A 25203-nucleotide genomic window follows, 5' to 3' on the forward strand; every position below is an offset into this window, starting at 1 on the left:
GGAGAACAAGAGCAATGTTCTTATGATGTAAAATAAAACTATTGCAAAAATTGCTAGCTGTGTTTCCTTTTTAGTTTCTAGGTGACTTCTGAAACTCAACTGAGACTGAAAAGTTATGTAATAGCTTTAAAAAATGAAGAAAGTGCTTTCCCTGCAGCATTTCAGATTAATGATGCTCCTGTTTTCCTCTTTATAACCAGAAGCATTGATCAGCTTTGATTCATGTGATCTTCTGGTGTGCTTCTTTCTTGTGATGTGATGGATATAATCTAATTTTCTAAAGCTCAATATGCTTGTTTTACCAGCAGAAGAAGTGGGTTTTTTTATTCTTGTGCTCCACACTGTGTACACCCGCCCTCCCCACCCACCCTACTACCCCCTCCCCCCCGCCTCCCCAAATTATGTACATTTCCTGTCTTCACCAATCAAACATAACTTTTGCAGCAATACACGCAGTATTCTGGCTTTGTAGTCTGGGTGTAGTGATCCTGATGTTATGACCACAGACAGGTCTGGGACAAAGACATGATTTTCCTTTTTCTCTCTGAAGCCAGATATGAATAAAGTCCTGAATTTTTTTCTCATACAACATAGTGCCACAGTCTGGAAAAAGCAAAGATCATCACTGAATAATGCAAGGAAGAGAGGCAATGTAAAAGCTGTCAAAAATGAGGTTGTAGTTCATAATATGCTATCTTTAACAATAAAGCACACTTAAGAAGTTTCTTATCCTCAAGAGCTCCTTCTGGGCCCTCCTACTTGCTCTGAATAAGATCACTAAAATGAAATAACATTGTTCAAAAAAATGGGTCTTGGAGAGGAAGATATTACCTTTAACCTGAAGGCAGCCAACAATGCATCACGAACATCTAACAGCTTACTGACACTACAAGGGAACAGCAAAAAACAATGTTATTACTGTGTGAGTATGGAAGGGATAATTTCTTAAACCTGTTTCATCTTCAAAGATATTTTATCATGGATGTACTGCACAAAAATTCTGTGCCAACTACTAACATGTCCACATCTGGAAAAAAATGTTATCCTTTGTGATGTCATGAAGATCTAAATGGCCCTGACATTTATCATACTGAGAATTATGATGAGCCTAATTTGTAGCAGACTTGTTAAACTGTTGTAAAGCATACATCATCCTAGTAATATTTTCTCCATGCTTCTAGTAAAACATACATGCACTGCATCTGAAGTTCTTCCCTTAGAAGAAAAGAAAAAGACAGAGACCTCACTCATCCTATTGTTTCTCCTGAGCTTTGCTGCTCCTGAAGTTTCTGTCTATAAGAACATTTTGTCTCTTCTTCAGCCTCAAGAGACATTAAAATCCTTTTTATAACCCAGTATACTGTCAGTAAGAACTCCTTGTTCCAACAGGAAGGCAAAGCAGATGAATTCCACATCACCGAGTATGTTCCTACAGAAAGAATCCTTTTACAATCCCATTTGAGACTTTATATACTACTTCTTATTCAAGCAACTTTTTTCCTAATAATATATTCACTTCCTTTTTGTCTGACACAGTTTTCCTGCTGTCTGCAAGTCCTACATGAGAGTTCAATGAATTGTTTCTTTGCCCCAATACTCTGCCATTTTTGACAACGTCAGGTTAAGGCCTAATTTTTCCAAACCAATTAACAGTTTTAGATGCTTAGTCCAAACTTCTCTACATGTCTTGTTTCAAAGGAAGGCAGATGATATTTTCTGAGACTACTAGCAACTTACCAAGATAGAAGAAGTTAACACAGGCCATGAGCATGAAATGAATTTGTCATTCCACTGTGAAAATTCACATACATACTTTGCCTCTTGTAAACATTTTCTCGCTAGTCAGTGAGAAAAGGTAATCAATCATTTGCTTGCTTCTAGGAAAGAGTAGTTACTTTTGGGCAGTTATTGGGCAAGCTGTTGTGCTGTAAATTAACAGGTGACTTCAATAGTGACTTCTCTGTAGGCTTGTACCTTAACAACAAAAATGTTCTGTACAGTAGCCAGACTGAAATTTAGGTACACAAAATTACCATTAAAAGCCTAATCACAGGTCTGAAGCCTACTACTCATGTACAAACTGCTTTTACTGCCAGCCATATCCTCATGAGTCTCAGGCTTTAATTTCTAGCCAACAAAAAATTATGTGAAAACTTCAACTAGATGAACCAATCGGTTTTGGAAATATTCACAGAATCACAGAATGTTAGGAATTGGAAGGGACCTCAAGAGATCAGGTAGTCTGATTCCTCTGCTGGACCCAGATGAGGTTACACAGGAATGTGTCCAGGTGGGTTTTGAACGTCACCAGAGTAGGAGACTTCACAGCACCCCGCGGGCAGCCTGTTCCAGTGTTCTGTTACCCTCACTGAGAAGTTTCTTATCTATTATGTAGCTCTGCTGAGCTGCATGAAAGAATAACTTTAACTTTACCTGTTGCATTTGGAAATGTAACGTACGTGTGGTAAATTAACATGATACAGCAAGAACAAGGTAATCTTTCAGTTCAGCTTTGTGTTTCAAAGTGTATCAGAACTGTGTTATGTGAAAGAATACAGAAACTGAAGTAGCTATATAACCACCTCAAAATAATCTCATTCTTGAATTTCATCCAAAACAATCTTTGCTTTAAAACTTTGGGATGCTTTATAGAAGTCAAATAACAATCCTGTTATCAGTCAGCAGACTTCAGTATTTTCCAGTCTGTGGATCTCTACAGATTTTCCAGTAAATCTATGTGCCACTTTAAATTTTCACATCCATGGGACTAGTGCATAACAAATAGTGTTTATATTGCAAATTCCCAAGTAATAATCTACGTATCTGTAGCACACAGGGTAGAAACAATGTCTTAATAAATATAATTCATGTACACGTTCTGCAAGCATTACATAATTACACCGATCACTCTTAACTGGGAAGTACCCTCTTACCTTGTTTCATTATGTTTTGAAAAGTCTGACAAAGTTGCTTTATCTTCTGATACATTTTGGTATATTTTGCTGATGCAAATATATTATACCACTGCCTTGCCGAAAGAGAAATTTGAATCCAACTTCGAATAGCTGAAAAGGAAATGGGTTAATCTTTAGCACTCCCAAGCCTCCCATCTGCCATTTACCTTCTTCCTTATAATCAATTTCTGAATTTTATGTAATTTAATATTAGATGGGTCATATTCATTACTGGCTTCACTAGAATTGCATAAAAGATTAGTTTGATCTCTGATGACTAAAAACATATGATGAGTAATAGAAACAACTACAACGGGTTAGCCCTACTTGAACATAAATGGACACTTATCTAACATTAGTAATTTGTTCTGGAGCAACAACTTTTCCTGCCTGTCTATAGTCTGCCTGCACATGTAACCTTACTGAGAGCTCTGTTGCACTTCTTCCATCCAATTACTACAACAACAGATTAACTAAGCCAAGCTATAACCATACAAAAACTTTTTACAGCTCTTATTCTAGATACTATTTAAACATATTTGAAGAGGAGGTGGGAAATGGACAAGTAGATTGCGGGGGGGGAAGAAAAAAAAAAAAGAAAAAGAAAAAAAAAAGAAAGAAAAGAACAAAAAAAACCCACCCAACCAACAACAAGCAAACAAAACAAGCAAAATCACACAAACTTTCCAGACCAATCATTTTATTACAATTACAACTCCAGCTGACTCTATGGGTACAGTCTATAAATACTTACTGCACTAAAAACTAAGTGTTCTATAACATCCTGGAACACAGCATTGCCGGATTCCCGGTGCTGATCTGTTCTTCTCTAAAAGATCAAGTTGCAGGTGGTTTTGCTCCAGGTGGTTCTGTTGCACCTTTAGAACACTAGCCTGATGTGCAGCACAAGGCGACAGATGCCAGGGACTGCTGTGAGTTTGAAGCTCCACAGCAGCATACACTGGTCCCAGCGCAGGACACATGCTCCAGCAATCCTGATGGCTCTTCACTGAACTTGCTCCAGTTTACCTATGTCTTTCTTGTACAGGAAGAACCCAAAACAGTCTGTATTATTGCCAGGGGTCCTTCCTCACCAGGTGTAGGACTTTGGATATATCCTTGCTGAATTTAGCGAGGTTCCCATCAGTCCATTCAGATCTTTCTGAATACTCCTACCCTCACAGGTATTAACTTGCCACCCCCAGTTGGGGTCATTAACAAACTTAATGGATTCCTTTCTTACAGCATCAAGACTCTCACAAATTGGAACTTAAGAAACATAAAAATATATACTCTAGGTCAGAGTTTACCTAACCCAGTAACCTGCCTCAGATAGAGTCTCAACCTACCTACGGCTTCAAGATTTCACGAACTAGGCATAGTTGTGATATTTAATATTTAGCAGCCCCCAGTATATTTTCCTTCCAGCCTCCATGTGAATTCTGTGTCCACTTTTGTCATACACAACACCCGGCTGCCAGGAGTTCTACAGTTTAAGTTCCTCTTGCATAGAAAAGGAACACATTTTTTCTTGTTTATTCTGAATCTGCCTTCTGCTAATTTATTTTGATGCCCTTACTTTATTGGGAACAGAGAGTGAACTCCTCAATTGCCCTCTCTAGGCCACTCATCATTCTGTACACCCTTATTTTATCCCCGCCTCAGCTGTTTTCCAGTACATTTGGAGGCGCATTTAGCCATACAGAATCTATTGCACACTTTTGACCACATCAGTGACACTTCTCTGAACCTGAACTCTACTATACCTGACTTAACTTGGGAGATAACATCTGCTGACAGGATGCAGGCAAAGTATAGTTATGTGTATAGTAGCATTCCTTGTTTTGGTGTCTATTTCTGAAGAGATAGTACCAGAGGGCTCCTGTCCTGTATGTACCACTTCATCCATAAGACATGTCAGAAGCTCTAATTGGCAAGTAAAGTGCTCTAGATACCTTCAGATGATCTTTGGTCGTTCATGTCAGGGGCTTCACACTTACCATTTTTCTCTTTGCTATGCGCACTGCTTCAGGAGCTGAGTCAGCTGCAGCAAATGTGAATCGACACCTTTCCTGTCTCAGTTCACAGTCTGAACTCCACATTTACCCTGCCATCACTTTTCCTGAGACTCACATAGTGGAATACATAGCAGGAGGTGGAAACCTCTTAAATTGCTCTCATATGTATCATCAAGACCTGCCTGAACACACACGACGGGGCAGTGTTTTTAAGCTATATCTTTTGGGCTGCTTTTCCAAGCAAGAATAGGATCATGAAGCATTTTGGATACTCGTCCTTAATGCCATCTTCCATATTCCAGATCTGCATCTCCACAAAGAGTTGCATGAAAAGCAAGAAGTCTGTGTTCCATAGTCCAGTTCTGCATTGCTTGGGAAAATCACAAACCTTCAGCACAGAATTTTAGTACAGAGGTCAAATAAACTGGCTTTCCCACCCCTTCACAGCTGCAGTCACAGTCTGAACTGCAGGCAGTGAAAACTGTTTAGAGATGTATGAGTCTTCCGCACCCGCATGAAAAACACGGACACCTGCCTATTAGTATGTTGTTGAGTCACGCTCTCAATTGCATGATGGGCTGTTATTTTTCAGCATGGTGCTGTGTTTTTCTTTCTTGATAGGCCTTTGGGGTCATAGTATGCCAAAGACATTGTCTTACTGAGTTAAAACTTAGAAGGGTAGGTCTCTATCCTATTATCAGCATTTCACAAACTCAAAATAAAGCTAGTGCTGTGTCAGCGGATTAGCTGTGGATCTAAAAGGAGTAATTTCTTAAATTACAGGGTAGAAAGGAAAATAAAACTGGTGTCACTGCCTCAGTTGAAAGAAAAAAAAAATTAACTAGTTTTTCCTTTCCTGAAGACCTCATACTCAGAACATGTCATTCTCTTGGTCATGAACATCAGTATTAGAAAATTAACAAAGTCATCTCATTGATGAGAACATTCAACAGTTTTGTAAGACTATATGATTCATAATATTACACTTCATTTGTGACAAGAAATAGATGTTTCTCATAATTTTTTCCATATTCCGTCAAACACAAATGAGACTATCAGTAAAGTTTTTTGACAATGATAAATACATATCCATCTGACAAGCTTATGCAACATTTTTTTACAATATTGCTTACAAAGATTCTTTGGCTGTTAAAAAACCTCTAATTTTTTGTTTACTTGTTTTACTAATATATACTGATACTCCACATAATACACACAAAAAGAAACAGGGAAAATATGAGATAAGAATTTCCACTTCTCTGTTTAGATTGAATTATCCTACAAAACAGAAAAGCTTTCATTGTTCTGTGGAAGAGAAGTGGAAAGCTAAAACATGCCTTTTTAAGCATCAGTCAAAGGAGGAAAACAGGAAAACAAACAAGCCACTGTTGGCAATCTCAGGAGGCATTCTGCTTGTGGAGAAGCAATGAGACTGTAATATCTCTGAGACAACTGAGGTGTGACTCCTGTATCTTATTTACAACAGCTCAACACAAACTACTGCCAGCATCTGTGTCAGATTACTATGTGGTATGAAAAATGGCAGTGTCAGAGGTTCCTTTCACTATTATAGCCTCAATTTTGAGCTATATTAGCACCACTTTCAGCTCGTTTCCTGGCTTGTAATTCTACTGTATCATCACAATTCAGTTCTAACCAGCTGCAGGTGGCCATTCCTGCACTCAAAGATGTCTTCCTGGTGCTAAATGATCAGCAGCAATTTTGCTGACTTTCATACTAACTAGGATAGGAGAAAGGAAAAGGCATTTAGGGGCAATGTGTGGCATAGGGAGGGGACAAAAACTGCCAATTGCAAAATTTATTATTCCTGAGATCATACTACCATATACCTCCTTCTCACAAATGGGGAAGGTAGATTGGGATAAGATGGGTCACAACAGAGAGAGAACTAAAGATGACTCTAATGGAGATCCTGAATGAGCTGTTAAGACCCAGCTGTATCTTCAGTTAAGTCTTAGATACAGTTAAAATCTTATCTGGCTTACTATTTTAATTATGAGCTTGGAAATAAAGAAAGCATGTGCTAATGAAATTTGCAAGTGGCCTGAACAGAAGCTTTATTATAACAGAAGCAGACCAGAATATAAAAACAATTGGATGAGCTCATATATTGTAATGCAATGAAAGTAGAAGCTAATAAACAGCTACAATGTCAGAGCTCATGACCTGGAAATATTAGTGTATCACAGAATTATTACATGGCCCTGAGAAATGGCACATATGCTCCTACAGCCAATGATGTAAAGTATTTCTAGAAGTTTGGTATTAACATCACAGTACATGGCAGCTGAAACACTACAGTTTTGTATGCTACTTAAGAAAGCGACATTCAGACTGAAACAGGCACAGACAAGAACTGTTAGGGTTGCTGAGAAAATGAGGAGCCTGCTTCATCAGAGGAGATTATGATAGTCGATTTGGACAATCAGAGCAGTTTTCTGGGGCTTCTTCCATGAAGACAACATGCAAGTTTGAGCCTCCTCCAAGCACTTCTTCCCATCTCTGCATCTGTAATGTCAAATATCATTGTAGAGAAGATAATTCCAAATATGTTTTGGTATGCAAGCATTCGAGTGTTAAATACACAGAAGGACTGACTGGGATTTACTACCTTAGGGGAAGTAATGCACCCCAACTTTTTATCTGGGACTCGTGACTCACACTTGGAAACTTAAGAATGAAGCAAAATACAAAAGGTTAAAACTGTTGTTTGTCCAAATTGGAAACAGGCCCATAAAGCCAAACAACCAACAAAACAAACAATAAAGATACACAAAACTAGACTATACTTAACAATAACAAATCTTCTTAAACTATTCTAGGTGTCTTTCCTATGCTTAATGCCGAGGCTGACTTAATTTTGGAACACTACTAAATAGTAGGCTCAACAGAATTTGATGTATTTAAACATGCTTAAAAGAATTTGACCTACTTGCTAATTTTCTGAACACCCCAGTTTCAATATGTGTGTCTCCAAACAGCTCACAGCTACTTATTCCTCCCATAAACACTGATTTAGAAATGGTTCAGAATCTAAGGAAGCACTAACTCAGAGACAAGACTCCTATTAATTGCGGTGGGGGCAGAGTTTTAAAGATTATATGCTGCCTCTTCAGTGTTACCATTTTTATATCCCCATACATGAATGAGCTCTTATGGAGCAGAAGGTTATCTTCAATGGTGTTGAAAACTGAATCTCTCTGGCAGTGTACATTTAAATCTCCCCTACCTCTGCTTTTGGAATTGTCTTCAGACTTGTGTTCACAGACACTGCATGAAGACTGGACATCTTTTTCCTTGAGCCACAGCTGAGAATCTCTGTAAGTATATTTCATAATTGCCTAGCAAAGAGCTGTGTAACATGTTGACATAAGTACAAAGGATAACTAAATACATAACAAACATATATACGTAGATTGATTGGTCACTTTATTCACATAGTGAATACACAGGTGAAAGGAAGTCTGTCATAGGTTCATAAGACAGAGCATCCCAAGAGCTCACGCTCAGCACATGTCATAGATCTAAGGTCATAGTAATGCCCTGAAATTAAAAAAAAAAAAAAAAAAAAACCCAAACAAAACCAAAAAACAAACCACCTGCATCAAGGCTAAAATATTATATACAAGACATCTTAAACAGCGTTGGTATAGCCATCTGCTTTGTAGACTCCAAGGGGTCAAGATTTAAGTTTTAAGCTTCTCCATGAAAGTAAGTATAGGCATAATGGACCACACAAAAGCCTTTTTAGGTCAGCACTGTCTCTCCAGTAGGAGACAACTGAAGTAAGAATGAAATAAAAGAAAAACTCAGAGTGTTCACTGTATCTCCTCAGAGTCCAGCAATCTGCAATTCAGGGCTTTGCTGAGGTAAAGTTGCCTTTGTACCTTTTTTGATACACCTGAAATGAATTTCACTAATTTGCTGAATTTGCTTCTAAAAACCACATGGTTTGCCAGCACTCCAAACACACTTTCACAGCCTGATCAGGCACAATGTGGAAATGCCTCTTCCAAGACGACCCCATCTGCTAGTTTCACTTGGTGCCTGCTAGTTCTCTTTGGGAATACACCACTCTATGTTCAACTTCTCCAGGTGCTCATGATTTTAGAGACTTCAGAACATCTGCCTTCCACCATCCCCTTTCCAGGCTGACAAGTCTTTGTCTAAATAGCTACTTCTTATAGTGAAAACATGCAGTGTCCTTGTTTTGAATCTCTATTGTTTTTTCTTTTCAGCTGCATTATTTTTCAGATGAAGAAACCAAGATTGTACACTGAAGATTTCAGAACAGCACTAATTCATACAACCATATAGCAATGCTTGTGCTTCTGAACTGTGTGAATTGCATAATAAAGCTGTGCAGCATTGTTCTGCTGTGAAAAAGATGTGCTCCTTCTTTCTAATTGTAGGTTTCCTTATACTCATTAATTCCATTATTTTATTATAAATTTTATCAGTCTTCCTGGGGAAGAGATCACGTTTTTTCTCTCACCTTCACTCTGGTATCGCATTTGCTACAGATCAGCCTTCTAGCACCAAAGCCATTTCACATAAGGGTGAGATTACTATATTAATAGTACAGTTGCCCTTAGGTAATTTTGAACGCTTTGGTAAATACTGCCTGGCTGTGCTCATTTACTAATTTCCATTTTGTTGGCTTTCTCTGTCATTTTTTCCTCACTTCAGACACTGCAGTTTGAGCCACCAGAGAGTTCAGAGGACACTGCTTGTCTGATACACCTTCCTACAAAGTGACGTTCTTCAGAGAAGCCCCCTTAGGACACCTCATAGTGAACCCTGATAATTCACTTGTTTATCTACGGCCTCACACTGTTCCGAGCAGCATTCGGCTGCCCCGAGTCTCCCCCAGCGCTATGCTCGGTTAGAGCCGGCTGGACGGAGCACATCTATTTCTAAAAGGGACCTGAGGACGCCACAACCACTTTGCACCCCCGCCGGATCCAGCCCCGGCACGGAGGCGCTGTCACGCCGCTCCTCACAGCCCCGGCCAGGCCCTGCCGCAGCCTCCCCTCACGCGCCGGGACCACTCAACCGCCACCGCGGCCGGGCCGCCCTCGCACCGCCGTTTGGCGGCGGCCGGTGGCAACGCGCAGGCGCGGCGGGGGCCCGGGCCCAGCACGCAGCGCGCAGGCCCGCTGGCCATGCGTGGAGGCGGGTTTGAACGGTGGCGGGTACCGGAGCTTCTCGGTGCTGCGCTGCGCCGCGCCGCTAATGGAGCCCGTCCTGAAAGGTACGGGCTTCTCCGCTGTGCCATGGTTGCGCTAGCGGCCGGGCTACGCTACTCCTGGCGCGGCCGAGGGGAGCCGCGTTTACAGCGCTGACCTGGCGCCCGTCTTCTCGCGACCCTTTCTCCGGTGCTTCCCGGCAGGGCTGCTGGCCGACAGCGGCCAGGCCTGCCGGAGCCGCTGTCGGGGTTCCCGCTCGCCTCCTTCCGCGCCCGATCCTGTCCCTGCGGGTGGCCCGGCGCCGAGTCAGGGACGAGACTGAGCCTTCGGGCGGGTCAGTGTTCCGCTCAGCCGCCTGGCGTGGCCCCCCTGCGGGTGGGGAGCCCTCCGGTGGCCGTGGGAGGGCTGGGGCGGGCCGGAGCGGGTTTCGCTGCGAGGCTGCTCTGACTGATCGCGAATCCGCCGCACGCCGGCGGCGCGGCCTGGCCGCCCCAGTGGGAGGCTGGGCGGGGGCGAGCGGCCCGTGAGGCGGGCCGGGCTGGAAGCCAGGCGGCCTCGGGCGGGGGTGACGGCGGCTGCCCTGGGGGGCGGCTCCCGGTACAGAACTAGTCGGCGCCGCCGCCACCCACCCCTGCCGGGCCGCTTGGGCGCTCGCCTCGCTCTTCCTGCCCTGGTCAGTCGTGCTGCATCCTGCCTGACTTCTTGTACATCTTCCCAAATTTCTGCCTCGTTAGGTTCCCCTCTGATGTTTATTTTCCACACTGTTCACCGCCCTCTCAGAGACTTTCTAACACAAGTTGCCCTTTACAAGAGCTGAGCTCTACTCTGAGCTCTTCTAGTTCAAAAAAAGTTACAAATCCTTCCTAATTTTTCTTTCCATCAACTGTACAAAAACTACAAAGTGCCTTGTTTTTTTTTTGGAGTATATTTGATTAGCTAGAATTGGCTCATTTTTGTAAAACATACCTTTAATCCTACAGCAGGTGCATGCAGCTTTGAAGTGATGTGCCTCTAAGTTCCTGGTTTGACCTTCACTGAAATGCTCTAACCTGTTTTTCTAGGAGAATTATAACTATGAAGGTTCTAAAATATTTGAAGTAAGAAGAAGGTATTGTTTTTTTCAAATGTGAATGCAGTATTTTTCACAACAGAGCAATCAAGATAAAAAGCAACTCTGGCAAAAGCTGCCCTGGTCCAGTAGTAGAATGAACACAAAAACATATCGGAGTAGACTTAAGTTCCCACATTTATTATTAGTACTATGACTTTATATATGATTTTCCCCTGTGTTTTGGCTAAGGAGATGTTTTGTGTCCCATATTTCTCTCATATGTTAAAAGTATTTCTAGCAATTATGAAAATATGGTAGTCTTTATAGAAGTACTTCTACTGTTGAAGCATTGTTCTGGTTTTCATTTAAAAAGAAGGCAGTTCACTTTACGTAATAATGAAACAGAATGACATAAATACCAACTAAGATTCTTAAGCAATGATTGCCATGGATGACCCTTTTAAATTGACACTTTCAATTTTATTCATGGATTCTGAGAGTTGCTCAGCCTGTGCTTCATGTCAAGTTGGTTTTGGTACGCCAGCATTCCTCCAGTTTTCTGAAACTTTCCCGATTCATCATTCAAAATTGGAAATTGGTATGGCTGTTGGAACTGTGGGTCACTTGAATGCCTGTCCTGGATAAAATTAATGAAGTTATTATTGTAAGTTTCGTTTGCTTATCCATCCATATTCGTTTAAAGAACTCAAACAAGGCTGATTTCATTCCTTGAAGACAGCATTAGTCTGATTGATAAAGGAAGCTACTTGAAGGCAATATACCTAAAGCTATGTAAAGCAGCTGACTTGAAATTGTTTTAGCCCCTATGATAAGTACTTGATTTGGGGTGATGCAGTATAAATAAGGTGGAATCGAAGTCAACCAGAAATTGTTAAGTATTATTTCTGCAGTTTTTGTGAGTTTGGGAAGGAATACTTCCATGTGTAATTCATTATGTTCTGTAACTTGTTACATCACTTTGTCTTAAAATTTGTATATAAACCTGAAGATTAGCAGTGATTAAATAATAAGGGCAAGAAGTCATGTAAAAGTACCAGCTCAACAAGCAGTGCTGTATCATGTTTTAAATAGACCAAGGGAAAAGTTCTGTAACTATTGTCAAACTTCTGAATTTGTTCCATTGTAACTAATTTAAAGGACATAAATACTCTGAGAAGAGCATTCTGCTGCTAACATCTGATACTCAATTTATTAAAAGCTATACTTGCTACTGAATGGAATATGTATAAAAGCAAAACTTTGTTGGAAAGGCAGTTTAACCAGTCTTACCTTAGCATATACTTAATTAGCTATTTGTTGTTTTCTCTCTTCTGATCCAGGTATTTCTGCATTTGTAGAAGTTTGGTCATCTAGCAGAAGAGAAAATTACTCAAAAACCTTTGAACATCAACTTCTTGAAATGGGAGCAAAAGTAAGGAAACTATTTTGAAATAAATAGAATAGGAAAGCTCTTAATTACGAAGTACCTTGCTTGTGTTTGTCATCTATATTTCTTTGTAGTATGAGGTTTTAAAGTGCAGGGGGGAAGATAATCACAGACCTGAGAATAGATGAATGTGCTGTAAAATTATTATTAGTGAAAGATGGGAAATAGCGTGCATTTGTTGTGAAGTGTTGGGATTGCCGCATACTGTGGGCAAATTAAATGTAAGTGTTGCAAACCTGTGGTTTACCAGTATGTACCTGATGTTATTTTGTTTTCTTTAACTTGTAGGCAGCTACTCCGCCTACAATATTTTCTAACCAAGTACCATGGCATCTTATTCTTCCATTCACCCTCACACAAATGTGCTTCAACTCCAGAAAGTGCTAGTAAAAATACATCTTAGAGTCTTTGTATATGTGTCAGTGTTTTATTTATTTATTTTTTCCATATCAAGTATAGTTGACTTGTAGGCACAAGAATTGTTTAATTACCAGCTGTAAAACTTCAATGAGTCAAACTGGTGTTTTACCTTCTTGCACATTCTCACCGGTTAATGGACGTTTTTACAGCCCATGTCAGGCTGTAAATAACACTTACGTGAACTCCTAGTGCTTTTTAAGTGGGCATGTGTAGCTATATCTTACTGTAATTTAGGAAATTTTGCTGTTCTCTTCAAAGCCTCTTTCTGTATGAATTTAGCTGAGATAGTGTGACAAAACAGTAGAATAACTGTTTTTATTATAAAAGGAAATACAACTCTCAATAAATAACTTGAGTAAGAAATATTACTTTTTCTTTTGTGCTGTACTATCAGATCTATGTAATTGCAGTCTGATGATATTAGGGTTTTTTTCACAGAAAATATGACTATGCGTAAGGCTTCGAAATAAAGTAGCTGGATATGGTGGAAGGTATGGGCAGGTGATATAGATAAGCCTATTTAGCAGACCCCTGTGACTGAAAAGGGGTTTTCCTGCCCCTTCAGTATTCCAGACACTTCCCTTTTATTGGGCTGAGCACATGACAGTAAACTGACTTGGGTCACTGTGTCAGGAAATAAAATTCTAAATTAGTTTTTCCACTAGATTCTTGATTCAGACATCTTAAGCTAAGGTCAGCTGAGCAGCAGAGGACATCCAGGGTAAGGGAGGAGACAGAAGAGGTGAGAAGGAGGTGTAAGGTGGTGCTCCTGCATAATTTGGAGGCAAAGCTGTGTCCAGCATCTGTCTCCTTAGGACATGGGCTGTGAGCCAGATACTAGCATAAGTGAAGAAACAATTGTATCTGGAGTCATAACTTATTCCAAAAGAGATTCATTGTTCCTGGATACCAAGATACTTAAATACTGTGGGTTTTTATCTTCCAAGAAGTAATAAATTGGCTTGCCACCAGAAATTTTTGGAAAAGCTGAATAATTTTCTTAAAGCTAAATACAGGCCCAACATGTTGGAAGCCAAGTATAGTGATGCAATTGAGAAGGCGACAGGAAGCTCCAGAGCTATTTCCATTTGGCTGTGCTGAGAAGATGCTGCTCTAAAATATGGATTGTATTGGTCTCACAATGTCAACAACCACAACAACTAATCAAACAGTTTTATGCGTAGGGTAGTTTTTTCCCACAAAAGGAAACTTCGGTTCTGAAGAATGGAGTATCTAAAACTAAAAATGTTATCATTCAGTTGTCAATAGAGGCTGATAACTGAAACTTTGATCAGTTGTACAACACAATGAAAATGTCAGGTATGATGTTAGCTGTACTGACTTAAGTTTTCTGTGTTTCTCACCTTTTCAAGTGTTCCCTTATAATTTTTTTTGTTTGTAGTAGATTCAGCCCTCCCTCAAAACTAGAAATGCTTGTTATTGATGAGAACTAATTTAAAGGGTGAGGTTAGCTGTACTCATTAAGCCTGTGAGTTCTTTGCTAAATGAAAGGTGTAATTTGGCATTTCTTTGAATAGTGGCAACTACTTTCCATAGTGGCTGTTGCATAAGGTGTTGGGCTACATAAGTGTAAATGTTGCAAGATTAGTGATACTGAAGAGAAGCTGCCAAATTAATGTATTCTGTGATTAAGTTATAAAAGATGTACCCATCATTAACCAATTGACATGAGATAAATGCTTTCTGACCACCTGCAAAACAAGGGGATATTTTTCAAGTTTTAGATCCTTCCACATGACAGGAGGGAGACAGAAGATTAAGTAATTCATTGTTAAGAAGTAGGGTGCTTAATTTATATATAACTAATAATTAATACATGTAAGAAACTAAACAATTGTAACTAATATCATCAATTATTTCTTAGTATAGATGTATGTCAAAATTTTCAAAAATTGTAATGCATATGTAATAATTATGTGAATATAAGTAACACAAGAGGATCCAGTCTTTGGAGCACTTATGGAGGATGATCCCCAGCGCTGTCGATAAAGAATGCCACTTAACAGTATAATTGACTCTGCTGTTAAGTTTATTTCTCTGTTTCAATACATCTGGAATAGGGAGATGAAAATGGTAAATGAGAGAAAAGAAGTTTGAAAACAAAAGGCTGCTCTAGCCCTCTAGCATGTATTGCATTGGCTTTGCTAATAAGATGACTTTTGATTGCTTGAGGCTTCTCGCAAAGATGGGAAAGATCAAGAGTCCTTGACATAATGTTTAGAATAAGTCTTTATGCTAATGGTTTATACATTAAAAATGGCCAATGCTAGCTAGTTTGTTTGGCATTTCCTGATTATCAGACTTAAAGATGAGCTCTCTGTGTACTTCTCCAGGTTTCAAAAACTTTGAACAAGCATGTGACCCATGTAGTCTTCAAAGATGGACGTATAACTACATGGAGAAAAGCACAGAAGATGGGTGTGAAAATAGTTTCTGTACTCTGGGTGGAAAAGTGAGTATTTGTGAATATAATGAATGTGACCCATTCCAGAAATAGTGGATTCTAATATTGTTTTAATTTAAAACTTAAGTACAGTACCTGTTCGTTGTTTTTTTTTTTTAATATACTTGAAATAGTGATAAATCTTTGAGTAAATGATCACTTTTCTATGACATGATTCCTATTATAAAGCATGTTATTTGCATAAAAAGGTAAAATGATAACTCTTGAAAAATTAGTATGTTGAAGTAGTTCCATAGTATATTTGTTAACCATTCAATGTTCCACTCCTTTGCTCTCAGATGGCATGCAGAGGCAGTGAAGACCAGACATTTATGTTGAATAGAATTCTTCCATTTCATATGAATAAGCACATTCCATTACAGACGTTGTACTGTTCCTGTACTTAATAGAATTTCTCCTAGCAAGAAAGAAAAAGATCCATATGTAGTCTGGCTTTTAAGACATATGGGAGGTTCAGAACAGCACTGCTTGAAGATTCTCCATTACCATTAAAAAAAAAAGTGAAATTTAAAACAAACAAACAAAAAAATCACATTTCAGCTGTGTAGCCAGTCCATGAGAATTTGCTAGTCTATAGCTTCCTCTTTGAGTTCACAAAGTGGTTATGAGGCCTAACTTAGATTTCAGATGAAGTGTAAAACTACAGTGGTTAAGAATATGCATATGTTATATTCGAGTACTCCAACTGAGAAATTGCTGTGATGATGGAAATTAGAATATGAGTCAAGTAAAGAGGCCCTTTCCTATGTCCATTGTAATATGCATGGAGAGATAGAAGTCTGCTAAGTGCCAAAGTAAAAATAAATTAAAAAAAAAACAAAAACAAAACAAAAAACCCAAACAAACAAAACAAAAACAACAACAAAAAAACCACCACAGGTGGGAGGTTAAAACTGAGCTGAGCAGACACTTAAATACAGACCGATACAACCACAAAACTTGTGATGCAAGTCTGTTAGCCAAAAAGGAAATCCATGCAGTTCTGCAGAAGCATGGAACTTTGAGATCTGGATGCAAAAGCCTCAAGAAACTTTAGCTGTTGTTTGGACACCAGCAACAAAGAAAAAGGCAAGAGAAAAAATCTGGAGGGAAAACTTACGATGTCTGGGAGAAAAGAGAAGGCTAGCACCTTCCTGGTGTGTTTTAAAGCATTTTTAGTATTGTTCTCAGGACAAGGCAAGGTCTTGGTATATGCCTTGGAAGATGAGGTTCATTTGAAGTGGGGGAATCACCTGAAATAGATGTCTTTTATTGCAGAGGAGGACTGAAGCTGTGCATTATGATTGAACTTCTCCGTAATCTTTTTCTTCTGCCATTTATTTTAAAGTTAACGCTAAAAGGTATTCAACAACTTACAACTCAGATTGATGTATACCCTAGGCAGAATCCATAGGCATATCATATCCTTGAGCAAAGTATAGGTCAGGAGTGGTAGAAGCTTACACAAGAGACAGTAATGAGTAGTCTCATTAGACATAGGGTTATTCAAATGAGGCACAGACAATAAAAAAATAAAATTAGTCTGGAAGTCTGTGCTAGTGCACATGCTAAATCTTTTTTATAATAAGATGAGGGAACTGGAGTGCCTGACTTTAAATTATATGCCTAGTATATCAATATCTCAGAGACTGGGTAGGCAGAAGACAGTCTGTTGAACCCTGGGACAATGTAGACAGGAAGGACTGAATAGTATGTGCTAATAAAATAGTGGTCCTTTATGAACAGAAGCTTTGTTTGAACCTGATAACTGTGTAAGCAAATAATGCAGTGTTTGTATGAGCTGAAGTTTTAGCATTACTACAAAAGGAGGGCTTGATTACCAGCTATTCCATTCACTAGCAAGTGGAGTGTTCTCAGAATGGTCAGAAATGCTGTGAAATGTCATTTCAGGAGACATAATAGTAAGGGGCAATTTTCTAGTGTAGACTGGGAATTGGGTGACTGCTCTTGGAGTGTAGTTCAAAACCCAATATTCCAGTTATTACTTGGTCTTAATTGGTTTGTGGATGGTTGCTCTAATTATTTCAGAGAGCCTTCTTGTAAGTATGGCCACAGTATAAAATCAGTGTTCATACTGGAATGCTAAAACCCAAGAAGTTCTGTGACAGTGTTTAAATTTAAAAAGAAGACTGCTTAAAATGGGAGAAGTCCTGTTGAGAAGGAGCTAAGGCAGCAAAGGGAATAAAATTCTTGCTGCTGTCAAGGAGACTATTTAAAGCATAAGTCCTCTTAACCGTATCGGAAGGAAAATGATCACATTGTGTGAGGGGAAAATTGAGATTTTGGGACTTACAGTAAATGTTTTCATAGCTTTGTCACCTTAGCAGTAGTCAAAAATCAAATGAAATAGAACATAAAACCTCATGTAGTGAAATGACAGCATTTTATCATGGTTACTTTTGGAATGTTGCTGAAGGATGACAGTGAATATGACTGAAGTTATAAAATAGTTTTCTCACAAGGTGTGATTGAAGAGACAAGAATACTTGAGCCTGGAAAAGAGTGAGAGTGGAGGGGAAGAGATTCTTGTGAACACAAAGGTTCATATGGAAAGGTAGAATAGGAAATTAATGTTGATTTTCATTAGGAGAATTGGAATGCACCATATTAATATGTCTAGAGCTAGATTCAGAGAAAACAGTACATGGTGTTTTTTAGCAAAACATGATTAGGCTGTAGAACTCCCTGTTGCAGAATCATAGTCAGCAAAGATTTACATGGGTTTTAAAAAATGCTGGAGCAACTAAACATCTAGTTTTATCAAAAAACACATACAGTATTGCATCTGACCATCCCTAAACCAGAAACCTGTGAAACGTAGCAAAGTAAACTGAAAATTTGCTGTGTTTTCATGCTTCCACGTGCTTTTGGGAATCTTGATATTGGAAACAGGATGTTGCAGAATATGTTATTTAATCTGGATGCTACTTTTTGATGTTTGAGCTGTGAAAACACCAGATAAGGAAGCAAATAGTAAACAATTAGTCCAGCATTTCCTGATTGTTCTGTTGTGTGCTAAATACTTCTCCACTTAACAGATAGTGGGCCCCTACTTCCAAACTGTTATGTGCATACACTACTGTTGTATTTCCCTGAGCAGTGCTTGAGTCTCTCAGGGGAACATGCCCTATGATGTGAAAAATACTATAATACGTTTCTCCATTAAAGCCAGCATAAATGCTTTCCAATTATCTGCTTCAAACTTGTATTGGAAGCTACTGCTTTATTTTATAAGGAGCTCTTTGAATCTAAACTGAATGCAGTTCTACAACTTAATAGGAAGTAACTTGATTGAGAAGAAGATTCTTTTTAAATTAAGAGGACAATTGAAATTAAAAAAAAATCGTAACTCCAGAGTAAATGTATTTTTAATTAAAAAAAAAGGTTTTGCTTCCTGTAGCTGTTTTGTTTTCTAAAAACAGTAGGTATGTCTAACTTTAGAAATAGTGCACAAAATCATGGACTTGCTATAAGATTCATGCAAATAAATTTTGAGTTTAATGGAAAATGAGTGACAGCTTTGAGATCACTGAAAAAATATTTAGTGCTTCTTCAACTCGAGTACCTCAATATGCGACCTAAAAAAGCCCACCAAAATCCAACAAGAAAAAGAATGCTACATAAAATAGGATTGCTACAATCTGTATGCAAGTAAAGAACACCTAATACTTCAAAATCAAACCCATAATTGGGAAACTCTACCTGCGTGTTAGTGTGGTAACTCATGTCACAAATAAGATAGATAAATCTTTTGCATTCAAATTTATCTGCAAAGTAAAAAATTCTTTTAAGATATTTAATGGTCAAATTTTCTTCTATTTAGCTTTGGCTCTTTAATGCTTACCTACTCAGTTTTGAATACGTTGTAATTCTACAGATACAAACTTTATAATAGTTAGATCACTAGGTGTCACTAGAATCACAGTTTTGAATGGCTTCTGGGGGAATTCTAGTGTAGCCAATATATGAAGGTTCCTTAGTCTTTGCCATAATCAGTTTTATTGTTTATTATTTGCGAATAAAACTATATTTACCTGTTTTGATCAAAAGAACTTTAATTTGTGTATTAATAACCAAATTATTGTCTCAACATCACAGAATCACAGAAAAAAAATCACAGAATGTTAGGGGTTGGAAGGGACCTCGAAAGATCATCTAGTCCAAAGCCCCTGCCAGAGCAGGAGCACCTAGATGAGGTTGCACAGGAAAGCGTCCAGGCAGGTTTTGAATGTCTCCAGAGAAAGAGACTCCACAACCCCACTAGACAGCCTGTTCCAGTGCTCCGTCACCCTCATCGTGAAGAAGTTTCTTCTCAAATTTAAATGGAACCTCCTGTGTTCCAGTTTATACCCATTGCCCCTTGTTCTATCATTGGTTGTCACTGAGAAGAGCCTGGCTCCACCCTTGTGACAGTCACTCTTTACATATATATAAACATTAATTAGGTCACCTGTCAGTCTCCTCCAAGCTAAAGAGCCCCATCTGCCTCAGCCTTTCCTCATAAGTGAGATGTTCCTCTCCCTTAATCATCTTTGTTGCCCTACGCTGAACTCTCTCCAGCAGTTCCCTGTCCTTCTGGAACTGAGGGGCCCAGAACTGGGCACAATATTCCAGATGTGGTCTCACCAGGGCAGAGTAGAGGGGGAGAAAAACCTCTCTATACCTACTAACCACCCCCCTTCTAATACACCCCAGGATGCCATTGGCCTTCCTGGCCACAAGGGCACAGTGCTGTTTCATGGTTATCCTGCTGTTCACCAGGACCCCCAGGTCCCTTTCCCCTACGCTGCTCTCTAACAGGTCATTCCCGAGCTTATACTGGAACCTGGGGTTGTTCCTGCCCACATGCAAGACTCTACACTTTCCCTTGTTATATTTCATTAAATTTTTCCCTGCCCAACTCTCCAGCCTGTCCAGGTCCTGCTGGATGGCAGCACAGCCTTCTGGCGTGTCAGCCACTCCTCCCGGCTTGGTGTCATCAGCAAACTTGCTGATAGTGCACTCTATTCCCTCATCCAAGTTGTTGATAAATATATTAAGTAGTACTGAACCCATGAACTTATGGATGTCCAAATTGCGTAATTGGTCCCTAACCCAGTCCTCATCCACCAAGGCAGACTCCTCCATTGTCCTGACTTCCCCTGGGGCCTCAGCGATATGGGGCTCCTCAGGACAGCTTCTGAGACAAATGAGGCATTCAGTAGCTCTGCCTTCTCTGTATCTTCTGTCACCAGGGCACGCACCCCATTCATCAGTGGGCCTACATTGCCTCTGGTGTTAGTTTTATCTGCCATGTATTTGAAGAAACTCTTCATCATCATCCTTAGTGATCACAAATACAGTAGATTGTATCATATTTAAAGATAATATTAGTCCCACTGTTTTCAAGTCAGTCATTGAAATTAAAAGACAGGTAAAACTAGGGCTAAGATATCAGTTGGATTTTTGGTTTTGTAATTTTTAAAAAAAGTTCACATAAATATAGATTGCTCATCAATAAAGGGGCTATTTTTAGCATTGCGCATACAAAGAGAAGGCAAAAAACTGAGACTAATGGGTAAGATGTAAAGGCCAGGATCAGATGAAGCCTCCCGCCTCATTTGCTTGAATAGAAGAATTTCCTGTCCCTTCCACCCCTCCATGACATTCTGTAGATTGTAGCTGGGAGTTTAGTGTCATTACAGTGACCAAGTTCAGTTAATATCACCAGGTAGTGAACAATGAAAGTGCACAGTCCTCATCGAAGTTAGGGCAAGATTTGAGAATCTGGCCAGAAAGACTTAATACAGTGATTTTTGAAGATGTAGGAATCTCTCGGTTTCAGAACAGCAATTTAGAGGGCATCATTAGGGAAAAAAAAATGTATCATGTCCTATTTGGTATGTAATACATAGTTTGTTTATTTGTTTGTTTATAGCATTGCAGTAGTTATGCTAAAGATATACACTTAGGAAGGATTGGTGTTTCATTATTAGAGGACTTAGACTCTTTTTGCAATAAAGGCTCTCATTCTTAAAAACACCAAATCTCCTCTAATTTATTATACAGATGTCAAGAAACTGGACTACATGTTGATGAATCCTTATTTCCTGCAGTAGACACTAATGAAGGATTACCACTACTGATTAAAAAAGTGAGCATGTGTTTTTGTTTTTAAATAGATCTAGAGTAGTGAACTTTAAAGTTTGAACTTGACTTCCTGACCTCAGGCATTTGAACTGTTTATTTTCAGAACATTCTGTGAACTCTATGTGTCCATCTGAGTAGGTTTTTAAAGGTAGGCTATGGCTGTGATGATGTGACATCTTATCTGAAGAAAGGATAATAAAAGTAGAAGTTTTGTATTGGTGAATAAAGAAATGAAGTTTTAAATTAAAATTACATAATGATTCTGTAACAAAAAAAAAATTACTGCCATGTGGCTTATGTTTTACCCTAAAATTCTGGTATTAAAAAAAGTAAAATCTTTCAAGCCTTAGTTTTGCTGCAAACAAAAAAGAGAAAGAAACAAAAAAGAAAAGATGGTGACTTAGTCTTCTTTTTTACTAAAATCGAGCTTAAAAAACTGTTACGTTCTTTCTTATTTAATATTAAAGTTCACTTTGGAAAATGTTAATTTCTACAATTATCTGTGACTCTCAAGTAGGTCATAATAAGTAGCATAGAATTAAACAGTGATAATAAATACTGTGATAAACTGGTAGGTAAATATGAAGTGTAGTTACTTCTGGAAGTTTTATACCATCGAATTAATAGTTTTGTGTGTCTTGTAGCATAAATGTATGCAGCCAAAAGACTTTGTTGAAAAAACTCCAGAAAATGATAGAAAGCTGCAGAGAAGACTGGACCAGATGGCTAAAGAATTAGCTGTACAAAAGACAGCAATTAGTGCTGGTAAGAACTACTTTGGACTAAAATTCAAATATCCTAAGATATTTCTTTAAAGCAGTTGATGGGTTTTTGTTTATTTTTATTTTTATGCATCTCACCTTGAGAAATAAAGTTGACCTACTCTTCTGGAGTTCTTTGCAAGTTTTGGTATTAAGGCATCTGTAGTGATGTTAGGTATAAGGAACCTATTATTTTCTTTTTTTTTTTTTAAATATCTGAAGCTGTTATAGCACGTAAATATTAATGTACAAATGCATTTTCTTTGTGTAGAAACTGATGTACCAGTTTTACTATTTGAAGACAATGGTTCGCTTCTATACAGTCCTGTTAATAAGATAAAACATGAATGCAGTGCAATGGAAAGAAGAATAAAGGAGATGAAGGAAAAAAGAGAAAATCTTTCTCCCACTGGTAAGGAGTTGGATTTTGCTCATCCATGAACGTGCACAAAGGGCTAGCATCTTTATCGCTGAATTTTTGCACACTTACTCTGGTTTTAACTTTTTTTTTTCATATCTTGATTGTGTGTCCTCCCTTCTTCTCAGATTTTGTTTATAGGTGAATGCTGTAGCTTTTAGTTTCTTTCTGTTGAAAGGCAGAAGTCATTGAAGACAATCATTGCAAAAAGGAATTTCTTAATCACTAGACTGCTCAAGAGGACTAAGTTTAAGCTAAACTTTCTGAACATGTAAATTGATATTATCACAACTTGGTTAAGCTTTACAGCAAGACTCTAAATCTCATTTCCTGTTAAATTTTAATGTGAATACTGTACTTGGCAAAGATTGTAATGTTATTACTCCCAGTCTAACAGTTTATAAAGGAGTTCAAAATTGATGAGACTTTGTTCAGGTATTGAAGAACAGGATTTTTTAAAAGTGAATGAATTTGAATGACCTAATTGAATAAATGTAGTTGATTTCAAAATGCAGATTATAGTGAATTAAAACTACACTGGAGTTTTCAGATAATCTTTTAGTGTTTGCATTACCTCACTGTGGAAGTATGAGGTCTGAGTAATTAGGTTTTGCCGGTTTTTATAAAACCTCTAGAAATGTGGAACATTGGGGAGTGAGGGGGACAATCTGTAGTGTTTGAAGACTGTGAGTTTATAATTTCAAACATAATCATGGGAGGAAAATGAAGAAATGGAAGGAAACAAAATCTTGTTTATTTTAGCATGGCTTGCATTTGTTTTCTCTTTGAGTTTTAAGCTAATACCTTCAGATGTTTGGAAAAGCATATATAAAGGCTTTGTTGCTAATTGCAGAATTTGACAGATCTTTTAGTAAAATGCCTAAACTGGCTTAGAAAGGTCTATAATGTTTTGTAAACAGTTTGTCATCATTCGCTGGTTTCAGAAAATATGGTACTGAGTTATCTAGGAAAAATTTGCCTAGAATTGTAGAATATCTAATAGCTTTTTTATTAGTATGTAAATTTGAGATACCGTTGAGCAGTCTGTAACTATTTATGTGATTATAGTTGGTAAAGTAATGAGTTGTCTCTTACAATTGAGTTCTTTCAAAATATGAATAAATGGTGTAGAAATATCTATGTTGGCAAATAGGGCTAACTCGTTTATTATTTACAAATTCCTAGCTTCACAAATGTCTCAAATACCTCCAAGCAGTTCGCCAAGAGACTGTGTGCTGTCTACTTGTGTCTTACCTAATTCAGAAGATACATTGTTACCAGGTAACTAACGCAACTTCTATATTACAGAAATTAAATATAGTACATTGCCTGTATATCTTATTTTGGAAAGTACGGTGTACTAAAATGGGAACTGTGTATATTTGCTCTATCATTTTGATTTTAAGCTGAATTATTTTAGTTTTTCTTAATTGCCAAATTATGTAGAAGTAAGAATTGAAGGAAAATGGAGCCTGAGGAATCACACTGGGTGTGCTGCTTCCCTCACTTAATTCCTCGCACCATTCCCCATTAATGGCTTCTTGTCTTGGCATGGCATCAGTTTTCTCTGCTCTTACAGTGATTATGTATAGAATACTGAGTGCACACTGAATAGTGCGATGTGGGAAGCAAAAGATATGAGGCACGCATCTCAGAGAATTGAAATATCTTCCAAATTTTCAATCAGGAGAACTTGAATTTGAAAGGAAATCTAATGTGTTTTCAAGCTTAACAAGCATAAAAATAAATCAGCTTTTAAAATGTTTTATGGTTGCAGATAAATTCGTTTGTTGTCAAGGTACTTATGAAGTTAAGGGTTTGTTCCTCTCTTTTGGCATAGCAGCAGGATATAAGGGAGAAGATTGTAGTAAAGGCTGTTGGGCTACATCAGCAGGCATCTTAACGGCATTAATCATGAATGCAATGGATACGTACTTCAGACTACATGTCTTTTTTCAGGCATGTGAGCCAAAAACTGAAATCAGATTCTGGTGTTTGATCTCAGTAGAAAACTAAAGAGATGTCAGCCTTTAGAATTCATAATGAGGGCCACTTGAGCACTCTGCCTAGTTTGTGTTCTACCCCAATAATAAGCTACACCTCGTGCTGTTTTCAAGTGTTGTATTTTGTTGTCATTGTACAAGAGTTCTGTCATGCTGGCTTACATGAGAACAGGAGCAGTATCTTGTAGCCTGAGGCAGCTTCTGATGTCTTTTTACAATGTTAGGGAGAAGTAATAGCTTAACACTGGAAGCAGCATAGCTGTGCCACCTAACTTTTTTTATTTTGGTAAATTATTCATGTGCTGAT

The 25203-nt window shown here is 38.5% G+C and overlaps 1 protein-coding gene across 3 annotated transcripts in view; it reads left to right on the forward strand.

Annotated features, from left to right (window-relative positions):
* Positions 1 to 10228: 10228 nt before the first annotated feature.
* The window catches only part of MCPH1 (microcephalin 1), a gene marked incomplete at both ends in the record, with an annotated part of 125413 nt that continues 110438 nt past the window's right edge, over positions 10229 to 25203 (forward strand). For 2 of the 3 annotated variants that reach the window (XM_080342419.1, XM_080342420.1), the window contains 7 exons: positions 10229 to 10247; positions 12574 to 12665; positions 15455 to 15573; positions 21634 to 21718; positions 22359 to 22479; positions 22747 to 22887; positions 24079 to 24174. In XM_080342419.1, the coding sequence (XP_080198545.1) occupies positions 10229 to 10247; positions 12574 to 12665; positions 15455 to 15573; positions 21634 to 21718; positions 22359 to 22479; positions 22747 to 22887; positions 24079 to 24174 (673 nt within the window). The remainder of the gene's footprint in view (positions 10248 to 12573; positions 12666 to 15454; positions 15574 to 21633; positions 21719 to 22358; positions 22480 to 22746; positions 22888 to 24078; positions 24175 to 25203) is intronic. The other variant, XM_080342421.1, reaches the window with a different exon arrangement.

This window comes from Nesoenas mayeri, assembly GCF_963082525.1.
Source record: "Nesoenas mayeri genome assembly, chromosome: 3".
Taxonomy (NCBI): Eukaryota; Metazoa; Chordata; class Aves; order Columbiformes; family Columbidae; genus Nesoenas; species Nesoenas mayeri.